The sequence below is a fragment of the Myxocyprinus asiaticus genome, chromosome 45 (assembly GCF_019703515.2).
Source record: "Myxocyprinus asiaticus isolate MX2 ecotype Aquarium Trade chromosome 45, UBuf_Myxa_2, whole genome shotgun sequence".
Classification (NCBI taxonomy): Eukaryota; Metazoa; Chordata; class Actinopteri; order Cypriniformes; family Catostomidae; genus Myxocyprinus; species Myxocyprinus asiaticus.
This window is the reverse complement of record NC_059388.1, coordinates 5,613,466-5,627,368: the sequence shown is the minus strand read 5'-3', so window position 1 is coordinate 5,627,368 and position 13,903 is coordinate 5,613,466. Positions and strand designations below refer to the sequence as shown.

Sequence of the window (13,903 nt, the reverse complement as noted above, 5' to 3'; positions counted from 1 at the left end):
TTTAAGGCAGGTTGTCAACTATCTAGAGGGGCAAAAAGCAGCTGCATTCCCAGCTTATAGCTCTGTCTAATAAGAAACTCACTGTAGCTCAGATCTTAGGCCCTATTCATAGACAACTTAATATTTCCCAGATAAAACCCTGCTTTCTCACTTAGTCTGAGACAAATGTAGATTGCAGAGATAAGATGGCTTTTTTGGTGTAATTCAAACTTCTCTCTGGGAGTTTGAATCTCTTAAAATGATTCAGATTGTGTCAGCTCAGTCTCTCTTATCTCACAGTTTGAAATGGTGGGATATTAATGACCTCTAATCTAAGCTCACCCAGGAAAGGACAAGACCACTGACAGTTTATGGGTGCTTTAGGTATTTTTGAATTCTCTTTCAATCCTTTCCAGCCAAAATCTGTGACTGACAAAGCAAATTATTACTTTTGTCAGTTTGGAAGGTAATGTTTGGGCTAAAGTGGGACTCTTCTCATGCAGGTCAGAGTTACTCATAGATTGTGTGTAAAATGATAATTTCCTAATATGACTCTCTGTGAAAAGAAACACCTATAAAATAAGGGTAACACTTTACAATAAAGTTCCATTCATTAACATTAGTTAATGCATTAGGTGTCATGAACAAACAATTAACAATATATTGTTTACAGCATTTATTAATCTTTGTTAATGTTTGTTAATAATTTTTTTTCATTGTTAGTTCATGTTAGTTCATAGTGCATTAACTAATAAGATTAATAAATGCTGTAAAAGTATTGTTCATTGTTAGTTCATGTTAATTAATGTTGTTAACTAATGTTAACACACACACACACACACACACACACACACACACACACACACACAAAAATTATTGTAAAGTGTTACCAAAATCTAAATTAACTAGAAAAACCTTTTGCAAACTCTTAAAACCAATTTTATTTTTCATTTTTACATGATCTTTTAGCTTTTAGGAATGTACTGTATCATTCCGCTCTGGAATATACAACGCAAAACCACATACACGTGAAAGGTTAGAACGTGCATCACAGATTTGTCAGACTAATTCAAAATGTGTGAGACAAATAGATTTGGCAGGTATAGTGTTTTCAGTGTCATTTGCAATCTTATTTGTAAATGAAAATGTGCTTTAGATACCACTGTCCCACAATGATTATTGGCAGTGAAGGCCAGATGACTTGAAGAAAATGATCGTGCCTAATATGCCATTAATAGCAGGAGCGTCTAGGTGCATAAATAACAAGTTGCATGTCGCACTCTGTCATTTCAACTTAACAAGGTGCCAGACAAAGGCAAATCTGTTCTGACCACATGGGTACTTGAAATCCAATCATTTCGGAAAGTAATAGTTGAGAATGACTTATTTTTTGAGTTTCAGCCGAACAGCTACCACAGTTTGTCCTTGTATAAGAAACTCGAGAAAAGTGAAAGACTTTCCCCTGAGATAAAGATGGATGTGTGTGAAGCTATATTGATTAGTTGGCTCATGTGTATGTACAGGTTGTTCTTGTCATACTAGGTCAAGTATTATTATTGTTTCAAATTTGTATTTGGAGTGAGAAAAGTCATATTTGAATTCCAGAACTGTGTATGCAGTATAATTAACTTAATAGAAAATATACTGTTGACCGTTGGAGCTTAAACTTGGAGCCTATTCAGAGATCAGTGTCTTAACCAACATCAAGATTTATTTAATTTGCATTCTGTTTATCTTCTCTGAAGGTTGCCTTCCTTTTTCATAGTGGGGTCATTTCTTTTGATGTTGTAACCTGTGCATTGGCATGTATTGGCATATTTTTTAAGAGCATCTGCATTAAAGGCATTCACTAAGTGGGGGACTGGAAAACTGGCTTGTCTCAGCATGATATTTAGCGATCTGTGATTAGTCTTTGTTATTGATTCAATTTAATTATCTTCCAGGCTTTTACTGTGTGTATTTGCTTGTGTTTGCCAAAGTGTCACCTTTTCTGACCTTGTTCTCCTTCTCTTTCCTAGCAGATCGAAATGCTAGAGCACAAATATGGGGGCCACCTCATCTCACGCCGTGCTGCCTGCAAAATCCAGACGGCCTTCCGCCAGTACCAGCTCAGTAAAAACTTTGAGAAGATCCGAAACTCCCTCCTTGAGAGTCGCTTGCCACGGCGTATCTCCCTGCGAAAGGTACGTGTGCAAAATACAGAGGGAATCTCAGCTGAACGGGCCCTGGCTGAAGGCTGTAATCTTGTGAGTATTCCGCTCGTCCGGTCCCCATCCCTGCCAACCACAGTAGGTGGAACCCTCACAGACCTGGAGGATTCCTTTAACGAGCAAGTCCACTCTCTTGCCAAATCCATTGATGATGCACTCAGCAACTGGAACATGAAGACCATGTGTTCTCTCCAAGAAAGTGGCACCTACCAGTTTAGCTCAGAGTCCTTCAGTACAGCTGATTGCAATACTGGGGTGGCAGCGACAGTCCGTGAAGGTGGCTCCATGGACCCTGCTGCACTCCAGAGTGGAACTGGCCAAGCAGACAATTCTGAGAACACAGCCCGGAGTGCCAGCAAGCTAATGATGACCTTCCGGGACGTTACAGTTCAGATTGACAGCCAGAACTTTCTCATGTCGTCTTCCGTTATGGAATCTTCCACTTCAGTCTGTCTCGGTAATTGTGTCCAGCGGGGGGCCATCATTACTGAAAGCCCACCACAACCTCCAGTTAACGATGAAAAGGAACAACCTCCACAAAGACAACCATCATCACCTCCCCAGGAGCTAACTCCACCACCTCTAGAGCTGGATGCTGAGGAAGTACCTGATGGTGACTTCCCAGCCCCTCCACCAAGTGAGGAGGAGCTTGGGGAGGAGCCAGCACCTCTGGTGCTGGAGAAAAAAGGAGCTCCAGAACCTGCGATTCCAGCACAGACAGCAATAACCTCTGATACCTTGTCTCCACAAGAGGTTGCAGAGATGCTGGTCACTCCTGTCATAGAGGTTCTGGAGGCTAAGCGAATTGAATCGGACACAGCGGACAACAGCTCAGAGCAGATGAGCTGCAGCAGTACATCCACATCCGCCCGCTCAGCTTCGGAGGTCTCATCCAAAGAGCCTTTGCAGGCCATGATACTGAGCTTGCCCCGCTACCACTGTGAGAACCCAACCAGTTGTAAATCTCCAACCCTCTCCACTGACGTCATGCGAAAACGACTGTATCGCATTGGTCTCAACCTCTTCAACATGTGAGTATCCTGAGAACTTCTTGTCTCCATTTAGAATGGCCCTTGAGCCCTTGGGAAAGGGTTGTTTGTTGTGGTTACAACACTCCTTACATCATGCTTGTCTAAAATGACTAATTCAGATATTTTAGGCTATAAAACACTTTTTTCTCTCATTTTGTGAAGCTCTTCTTACCTGCCATTTATACAGCTCACTCCTGTTATCCTGTCCTGTCTCCAGCTGGGGCTAACACCACCTCCCTGATGCCTGTCACCTTGTGTTTATCTGACTCTATAAATAGCACAGATTTTATTTGAACAGCATTTTTACTTCCTCTTCCCTAATCTCATCTTGCTTCATTACACACATGCAGACAGTTTAGGCTTTGTACTCTAAAGGCCCATTTATTTTATACTTCTGAATCAAACCTACGACGAGGCTCCGCATAGTGGCCAAAGCTGTGGTTTGCATTTGTAGTTCTGCGTTGGTGGGTTTGCGTCATTCTGTGAGTCCATAGCCAAAATGCTAGTGTATTGAGGGGATGAAAGTATTTATTAAATTATTTTAGCATTAAAAACAAGTTCAGCAAAGTATGTTGTAATAAGGCACTTATTATTTTTTATGCATGTTGCTTGTCATGCGGATCATAAATAAATATATAATTTAAAAAAAATTATATTAAATCATATAATTTATGCTTGCTCTTGAGTCACTTAAAAGATTATGAATAAATATGTAGCATTCTTTGATGCTCTGTGCTGAAAAAAAAAACAAAAAAAACAAAACATCAAATTTAGAAAAAACTGTTTTGACCAACACAAAATGAGTCATTTCATAACTTAAAAGCTGGACTTTACAATGCATATAGGCAATATAACCTATTCTAAACAGGTACTTAATTTTCTGACAAATTAGGAGTGTTCTGTTTTCATCATTTATGAAATACAATTATTTTACTGTGCATCATACTGTTAAACATACGGTCAAAACATCATATAGATTGCAAAGTTCTCGAGAAGAATAAAACAAATATTGTGTCACTCACATACCAAATATATATTGAGTAAAACCCCATTGTTACACATTGTAAACATCTGTGGCTTTTGCCACGTTTCCACTTGTAACTTCATGAAGCATAAACAGAATATTAAAGCAGCAGATTCCCCCGAAAAACTAAACAAGTCCAAATACAAGGTGACACAATCACTGATCAGTTGATATGATGCATAGATCTTAAAATAATCCTGGATGAGCAGCTACCTCAGATTACTCTTTTTTCATGCTGAGGGACAGTCCCTGGTTACAAAGCGGACCAGTCACAGCCGTTGTGGTCTGTGTTAATGCGATGCGAGGTTAAATATTTGGAGAGGTGCACACAAGACTACAGCATAGGCTACACTGTAACCTCCATAGCTATGTGTAGCCTACGGCATAATTAGTATAGATGTATAAACTGCCGTATTTAGCAAACTGCAATAATGACACTTTGTGGTCTATGGGGGTTATGATGTGTGTATGCATGAAGAGAGAGATAAAAAAGGAAAGCGGTAGGATGGCAAAGGTGTGAGGACAAATATGGGCCAATTTTTCAAGCTATTGTCATACCTATTGTAACTGTTAGTTTTCTTATTCTTCAGTTTCTGCTATTTCTGGCTGAGAGTCAGTGGCGGCCTTTAAAAAGAATGGATGAACTTGTAAAATTTGGCAAAACTTATTAAAACCTTGTTGATGCAGCAAACCATTTGTATGTAACTCAGTGAATTAAAACTTAAGGATGCCAAACAGGAACTAAGCCTGTACCTTCGCCATGTTTTGACATAACGACATTGTTGGGCCTCATGTATTCAGATAGAAAACAAAGGCAGGCCTAACAGTCATAAAACCTGACTGAGGCCCACAGTCATAAATCTTATTGATAAAAACCGCGCCAAAATCAAACAAAGGGAGTCCAAAACAGACTACAAATCCCATGAAGCCTTGCTCACTAAAGGATCGAACTCTCAACTACTATTGGATGAGGCACACGACAGAATGCCCCTCAACCATGACGTCATCAGGAGTAGAAATATCTCTGAGATGCTTCCAGGATTTGCTTCCAGCGACTTTGCTCGCCGTGCGTAGATGCAGCTCATTGCTGCTCTCAGGTGTGGCCTTGTAGCACAAGGAAGTAACATCCGACTTGAAACTGTGGCCATACAATCTCCATCTCGCTGGACGAGTTGAGATTACTCTGTGTTCCACCGAACACTCTAACGGATCCGAAGGAGACCGCTGAGCAATCCGCATCTTCATCCGTTTGCCTGCAGAAGTGAAGAGAGAAAAGATTTCTCTTCCATCTTAAATCAAGTCGACGTCGCTGATTTCTCCGCCAGCCTGCCAAGAATCAGCAGCCGTACCACCCGCGAGGAAACAGCCTCCCGTCATCACCCGAGCCTCAAGGAACCGAGTCGGAGTTAAAGGACGGATGAACACACATTCTAGCTGCATCCTTATGCGATTCAAGTAAGAGGTTTACGTCTGGGCAGAGATAGAATATTATAGTGTGTTGTTCTTGTGTATCAAGGTTATTGCTTGTACAGTTTACGGACCACCGAGTCTGCTCATTGCTGTTAATAATACTCAAGGTATTACTTTAATGTACGGTTATCACGAATAAGATCTGATGTGTTTTAGTCCAACCACATTGGTCTGTTGTGTATTTCCACCATCGCGGGTGAGACCGACACTGAGTTTATCCATTAAAGAATCAAAGATAGTGGGATGGTTTACGAGCCGTCCACCTCGTCTCTGAGTGATAAACTAACAGCTGCTTTCTCTCCCACGATCGCGAAACCGGCTTTGGGGCCGTCACTTTATTCTCTCTCTCTCTCGTACTAACCACACACACAGGCGTGACCCCTCACAAACATTCTCGCACACACTTTTGGCTAGTAGATAACTTAGTGATAAACCTCAGCTTTGTCCCTAAGTTATCGTACAAGCTACGAGACACGCGGTAAACAGGTAGACGCCATTGACCGGTTTCTCTCCGCCCACATTCGCGGCCATATTCTCTGCCGGAAATCTCGCGTGACATACTCTCCACGAGAGTCACGTCTGCCATTTTGTGCGTCCCTCCTTACACACACACACACACACACCTTCATCATGTATTATAGGATTATTTTGGTTTCCATATCTAATCATATCACTATTTAGTTTGTAGTTGTAAGTCGGAAGTTTATTGACTGCATTGTATTAATTATTAATTGATATTACTGCATAAATAAACTGTTATATTTCAAAAAGAAGTGTTTTGGTTTGTTTTGCATACACCTGTGTCAAATGCTGACGGGATGTCAGTGCTCGCCTTCATTGTTTTTTTTTTCAAAAATCGACGTTGATTTTCCTAAGAGAACAATCTAATATTGAGACTGTTATACTATCTGGTTATTAGTCCCTGGTTCATCCTTATTAATATTCTATTGATTTTTGATAATTGATAATTATCTTTGATGATTGTTGAATTTGAAGGATCAATAAGCTAGTGTTAATTTTAATCAATGTTCTATTGATTTTAATAATTAATAATTATCTTTGATAATTATTAATTATTGCTAATAACCAAACCCGCTCCTAAACGTAGCGCACTACATTTACTGGAGACCCATATGAGGTTTTAATGAGTTAGATTCTATTATTTAATTTAAATATTAATTAATAACTAAAGAAATAATTATTAATTATTTCTGATAGTAACACTGATCTAAACAACCAGTAAAGCCATACAACATTAAACTCGTACAACACTTGAAAATTTTACTTTTATGAGACTTGAATTGAATTGAAGCACATACAAAACTTGGTTTGAGAGCACACCAGCTACTGGTCTAAACATCATAAGAATAGCTATGAATAATTATTACTTTGGGATAACTTGGGCAAAACCTAAGCTATATGTCCTAATATTCTTTAATGCTTTTAGAATATTATGATTATTATGATTATCACATTTCCAAGGTTCGCCTTTCAGATTTTTGGTGTTTGACATTGTACAGTATTAACGCAAAACATTGTAGGTATCATTGTAACAATGCCCTGAGAATACCACATCAATTTGGTGAGAGTGCCACCAACTGTTCAAAAGTTATATGTTATGTTGAATCAAATAATAGCTTCTGAACTATTTAAAATCCTACCTAAAATCACAATCTGGGATGCCACAACAAAAAAATATTTTCAAACCTTACCATTTGCTATTGGTGTGCTTGACCCCATAATTGCCGCTTGCAGGTATATTCAATATCCTTTTAGTTCTTTTACGTATTTTACATTTAAAAGCAGGGTAAGATCTGTTCTATCCTGTTTCCTGCATCCTTTACTGTTATGTCCAATTATGCAAACTATACAGAGAAACTAATGGTTCCAGTCCACTTTGCATTTGTATTTGATCTAAATACCTTTTGACTAATATTCCTCAAGTTCATTTCACAGAAACATGATTGAAACTCTTAATTTTTCAGATTTTATTTTTAATACAAAACCAGTTTACTCTTTTATTTTCACATAAATGCATTTCAGAAGGATAACATCAAGATCATGTTGGTTTAAAATCTTGGAACATTATTCATCTGGAAGTTCATGCATGACTGCAATATGGCAATCTTCCTGAAGGCATTTGAATATTGTGTCGCACTTCCAGAAATAGTGTCCTAAATAATATCAAAATGTTTTTAAGATCATTAAATATTTAAGATAGAACATTTCATCCATTTCCCTTACTATCCAATGTCACACGGGGTGCCTGAGCCTATAGACAGAAAAAATATTTAAATATAAATCATATTTAAGGCATATAAAAATATAAAAATATTTCATTTTGTATTGTTTTGTCTCATATTCAAACACAAAATGTCTCACTTTCTCTAGTTTCTCAATTTATTTGACCTTTTTTCTCCTCTATTCAAATCACTGATAATAACATGATGAAGAACTGTCCTCTCTTGTAACTCTCACTCTTCTATCACCCACATACACCTTCCCAACAAGGACATATGTCTGCAAAGAAATGCAGCTCTCCTTTACAAATCCTGTTGGCTTTATTTCTGTAGTGTCAAAACATTGCACATAGAAATTCTTTTCCCACTCGTCTATTCTTCATGTTCAGCCAAGAGTAGCTAAGGCAGAGTTTGATAAGCGCTCTCTGTATGCAAACATCACAGAGGTGCATAAAGGGAAAGTATGAAATGTTGGATGTGCAAGGGTAATGCATATGTCATATACAGCACACTACAGTTTAAAGGCACCAATATACTTCTAGTGAAATCAAAGAAAAAAATCAAATGTGACCTCATTTCAAATAAAATCTGGCCAATAAGAACCCTTACAAAAATCAAGAGTTCATGGTAAATTTGCCACAAACTTTCTGGAACTTTGCCACTCAATATTTTCACATGCAAATGAGCTTGTGATTCACCGCAGATGTTTGCCAGAAGTTTGCAGCTCTTTACCAGTATTAGTGAACATGCAGCAAACCTTTGGCAACAATGGATAATTTGCCGCAAAGCTAATTTGCATGTGAAAATCATCAGTGGCAAATTAGCGGCAAGTTTGCGGCAAATTTGCCATGAACTCTCTATTTTTGTAAGGGAAGGTGTTTTTGAATTTGTTGCAGTAATTTGAAACAGCTTGATATCGCAAACTATCATGTAAACTTTTGTGTGGTTTTAAACACCTTCTTACTGCCATTGGTCCACGTGATCGTGGGTGTGACCCAGTGTTCCCCCTTCCTACGACGCCATCTTATTTTTCCAGTTAATTTCTTCACTCAGTCGAGATCAGTCAAAATAAACTCACTGGAGTGAAGAGTTGCCACCCTTTTATACTCCAATCTTCGCATTAGTATCGATGTGTTTCTTTAATCTCTTTGCAAGTGAATTCATAATGCACTGACTAATCCCCCAGCATTAGTAATTTAATGCTCGCTGTGAAAAAAAAATAATAAAAAAAATTGCGTTACACTTCACAGCAGACGTACTGGAGGAAGGAATTTAGATTTATTGAACAAATAATGTGATTTTAAGATGTTTAAAATTATTGATTATGATTAGGGGTGTGACGATTCAATTCGATTATGATTCTTTACTTAACGATTATGATGCATTGTGAAATTTGATCACGATTCGAATCAATTCGATTTGATTATTTAGGAACGATCCATAATTATTTTCAAAAAATAAGGTGAAAAGAGATTGAAAGTTTTTACTGAACATTCATAATTTAGACAGCACAGAAATGCACCAGACTTGAGTACTAGAGTCACAGATGCATTTAGGACCAAGGAGGTTTGGCTTATATGTGTGGCTGCATATATTAACAAAAAAATGCACTACATGATATGTACAATAGCTATTATAAATATGTTACATTTAGATATAATGTGGTACATATAGATATGTTATATGCATAGTAGATATCCGATGGTAATAAATAATAACAATGTCTGATGCAACATAATTACTTGATGCACACACACAAACGTGAAGGTAAACCATTAAATAAGCATAATAGATTTGCATATCATGTAACATTAAGCTATTGTACCAATAATGAAAGATGAAATGTTATGTGCAGGCAGATAAGATCCATGTTTAAATCGAGCAGGGTCACTGATTAAAAATTGTCTATTAGTTAAAGGTGGTTACACGGGATGTGCTAACCGTGAGTTCCCTATTCATTTTGGGACAGGGAGAGAGGCGCGAGGGGGCTAAACGGAGGCGCCTCTGCTTGTCAAGCTTGTTTACGAGAATTCAATCACATTTTCATGCAGGACTGTTTGCGGCACACACTGTGAAAAATAAACATTTTTTTATATTTTCACGGCTGCCTTGTGTCATTAAACCAATCACAGGTGACTGTAATCAACTGGTTCCCTTCAGTACAGTCTGAAATCACTCCCGATTCCCTGTAGAATATAATAATACCTATAATGAGAATTAATGAACGAATGAGCAATGCTGCCCACCTAGAACATTTATTTAAGCTGTTCTATTTGTGTTTTAACTGTTTTATGGAAATATAACACATTTTATGCAGATACAAAAGCAATATTAGGCTAACATAATATATCATAATTGGTGAAGAAGGCAACAACGTTGAACTTACTTTGGTCAAAAAGATTTAAATAATGACACAGAAAGCCGAACTCGGTAGCATCCATCTATTCGCCCATCCATCTATCCATCCATTTTATCTTATGTAAAGTATGTTTGTGGGGTGAATTCGGCAGCATAAACTTTCTTTATTTCAAAGTGCGCTTTCTTTCCCTTCAATCTTGCATGCTACGCTCCATGTCTGTTCCGAAAAGATTTGTGTAATATGAAACAGTCACATTGATAATTGATTCTTAAATTCCATAATCGATGCATCAAAATTTATTTCAGACTCGAGTCCCAAGATGGGCATGGCACCGCGGGACACATCACATGGTCGTCACACCGATCTGTCACCATCTCTTCAGCCCTTGGACCTACATGATGCATCGATTCATTTTCACATCCCTAATTACGATAGATAAGATGCAATTGTGCAGCTATGTGCCACCACGTTGTTTACATCGCAATGTGACCCCCTGATTCTGAGTCACAGCAAAGATGGTTCTAAAAAACTTGCCCTTCTAAGTGATGAGAATAAGTGAATGAAGAACTCAGAGAAGGCTTAAGAGGAATAACTAGTTTATAGGCTTACATTCTTGCTTGGCATCAGAAAAAGGTGCTGCATCAAAACGATAACTGCTTTAAACTTTTATTTTGTGATTATTTGAATGTTTGTAACAAAAAATAAATAAAGATTATATAATATTGAAATTACTATTTGAGCAGCTGTTTTATTATGACACTGGCTTCAGCTGTTCCTGGTAAACAGCAGCGCAAATGCAGATCACACCAGTTTGACCGCACGCCTCTGATCCCAGCCTAGTGTAATCTCACCAGTTTGATTGTATGTGCGAAGAGGTTAAAAAACAATCATGAAACCTTTTTCATGATTTTACATGGATTCTTTTCACAAAATGCATCAAAAAGTGCAATGTGTTAGTGTTAGCAGTAGTGCCATGAATGCAGAATGTAAACATGACAAATTACACAGTATCCACTGCATTTGTAAGGCAAGGCAAGGTAAGACAAGGCAATTTATTTATAAAGCACAATTAAAAACAACAGTTAGTTGACCATGTGCTGTACAATTCTTATAACATACGCAAAAAGCAAAACATACAGTACACACCAATGTTATACAATACAGACGTCTAACTACTCAACATAAAACAACAAAATTTCAACATGTAATTAAATAGGGTTCAATAAAAAAGCCAGGGAAAAAAGATGAGTTTTTAATAGAGATTTAAATGACACCAGTGTGGAGGCAATTCTAATGTGCAAAGGCAAACTGTTCCAGAGCTTCGAGGCCAACACTGCAAAGGCGCGGTCCCCCCATAATTTACATCTAGACCTAGGAACAATCAAGAGTTTCTGGTCAGAGGACCTAAGTGATCTGGACGGAGTAAAATTGTAGCAAATCTGTAATATAAAATGGTGCAAGGCCATTTAAAGATTTAAAAACAATCAATAAAATCTTAAAATCAATCCTATAACGGACCGGCAACCGATGTAAAGAAAACAAAATGGGAGTAATATGGTCCTGTTTCCGCGAACCTGTCAACAATCTAGCAGCAGCGTTCTGGACAATTTGCAATCGTGATAACGTGGATTGACTAATCCCTACATACAGGGAATTACAGTAGTCCAGGCGTGAAGACACAAAAGCATGCATCACTCTCTCAAAATCAGAAAAGGACAAAAATTGCTTGACCTTTGCCAGTGTTCATATGCCTCATATTTAAATGCTCCTCTAACCACCAGCCCCAGCAGCGTGGGCGGTGTCCAAATTTTTGCAAACAATAGACCTTTTCTTAGCTGTTTTCGACCCTTTTTCTAGCTCTGACTGAAGAACAACTTTGCCATGAGTGTGGCCAGAAACATCTCTATGCAGGTATGCAAGTGCAGATGTGAAAGTTTTACATACTTAAGAAATAATCATTTATGCACCCTCATATCATTCCAGACCTGTATGACTTTTTCTTCTTCTTCTGTGGAACACAGAGGGTGATTTTTATTTTTTTATTTTTTTTTTTATTTTATATTTTTATTTAAAATATATATTTTTTTCCATAAAATTAAAGTGAAATGGGACTAGAACTGTTAAGCACCAAAATGAAAAAAAATAAAATAAAAAAAAAAGCACCATAAATGTAGTCCATATGACTTGCAATATATAATAAGACTTTTGAAGCCATACGATAGCTTTGTGATTTTGATGATTCTTCTCCATGTTACAAGCTGTATTAACTCCTATTTTCTATATGTTTTAAAGAAGATTAAAGATCTTGCTTCAATAATTGAAGAATAAAATGAGTTTTAGCCTTAGTTCTGCACTCCCCGTGACCTGGCAGAGGGACTTCAATGTCTGTCATTTGTAATTACTTTATCCCCCCCCCATTGTTCTGTGGTCTGATCTCTAATTCATAGAAATCACGAAATATATTATGGAATCAACTGCTCATGCATTTCTGAGATCAATATGCAGTGGCAGTTTTGCTTAGTTTATTTCAAAGCTGTATACCCCTTAAGAATGTGCATTTACTTTTAAATTGTAAAATAATTGGATAGTTTAGCATGTTCAAAGGCAAGATGATGCCTTACTTCGGACAAGAAGAAGATAAACTTGTCCCAGCTGTCATCTGAGTTTTATAAAGTGCATAAAATACATCTGACATCATTGTTAATTTTTTTTTTCATTTAATCTACAATACTACATCAAATAACTATTTTCACAATTAAGTTAAATAGTGACAGACAAATGATAGGCCTATAACAGAATCCTAGTCAAAGAGATTCATCTGAGAGAGAAAAAAATTATATTCCATGAAATAGGCATATGCCTATGAATATACTGTATACATATTAAGACACGCATATTTTTAATTGAATGGATGTTATAACAGCAATCACAAGATTTTGAGGTTCCCCACCTCCGAAAGCTCATTTTAACCCCCGCATTCAAGACAAAATATTTTATTAAATGGCATCTACTACCAGCTGTAAATGTTCACACTCCATACAAAACCTTCCAGATGAATAAATGGTTAATTATTGTTATTTATACAGATGCAAGTAGGCTACTCATATTAATAATTATTTTAGCGACTCAATATTAGGCTACAGCAACTGACTCCAGGGGCTCAAATGGAGCTCCCCGTAGGCCCTGAAGGACCACAGAGAGGTCCCACGAGGGGATGAGGCACGATCTGTGGGGATTCAACCTCCTAGCGCCTCTCAGGAACCTGATGATCAAGTCGTGTTTCCCCAAATACTTACCGTCTACTGCATCGTGATGTGCCGATACAGCGGCTACATACACCTTCAAGGTGGAGGGGGACAGCTGCCCCTCCAACCTCTCCTGCAGGAAGGAAGCACCGATCCAACTGTGAATCTCTGGGGGCCTTTGCGTCGGGAAGAACACCACTTAGTGAACAGACACCATTTCAAGGCACACAGGTGTCTCGTAGAGGGAGCCCTGGCCTGGGTATTTGTGTCTACCACTGCAGGTGGTAGGCACTTAGGTCTTCCACATCCCTCCAAGGGCCAGACATGGAGGTTCCAGAGGTCAGG

At 38.0% G+C, this 13,903-nt stretch overlaps 1 protein-coding gene across 1 annotated transcript in view; it reads left to right on the top strand.

Annotated features, from left to right (window-relative positions):
• LOC127435314 (IQ motif and SEC7 domain-containing protein 3-like) overlaps positions 1 to 13,903 on the top strand; it is a 151,054-nt gene that overhangs the window by 25,438 nt on the left and 111,713 nt on the right. The window contains exons 2-3 of the mRNA XM_051688705.1: positions 1,998 to 2,861; positions 2,985 to 3,220. Coding sequence (XP_051544665.1) covers positions 2,007 to 2,861; positions 2,985 to 3,220 — 1,091 coding nt within the window. The 5' untranslated portion in view covers positions 1,998 to 2,006. The remainder of the gene's footprint in view (positions 1 to 1,997; positions 2,862 to 2,984; positions 3,221 to 13,903) is intronic.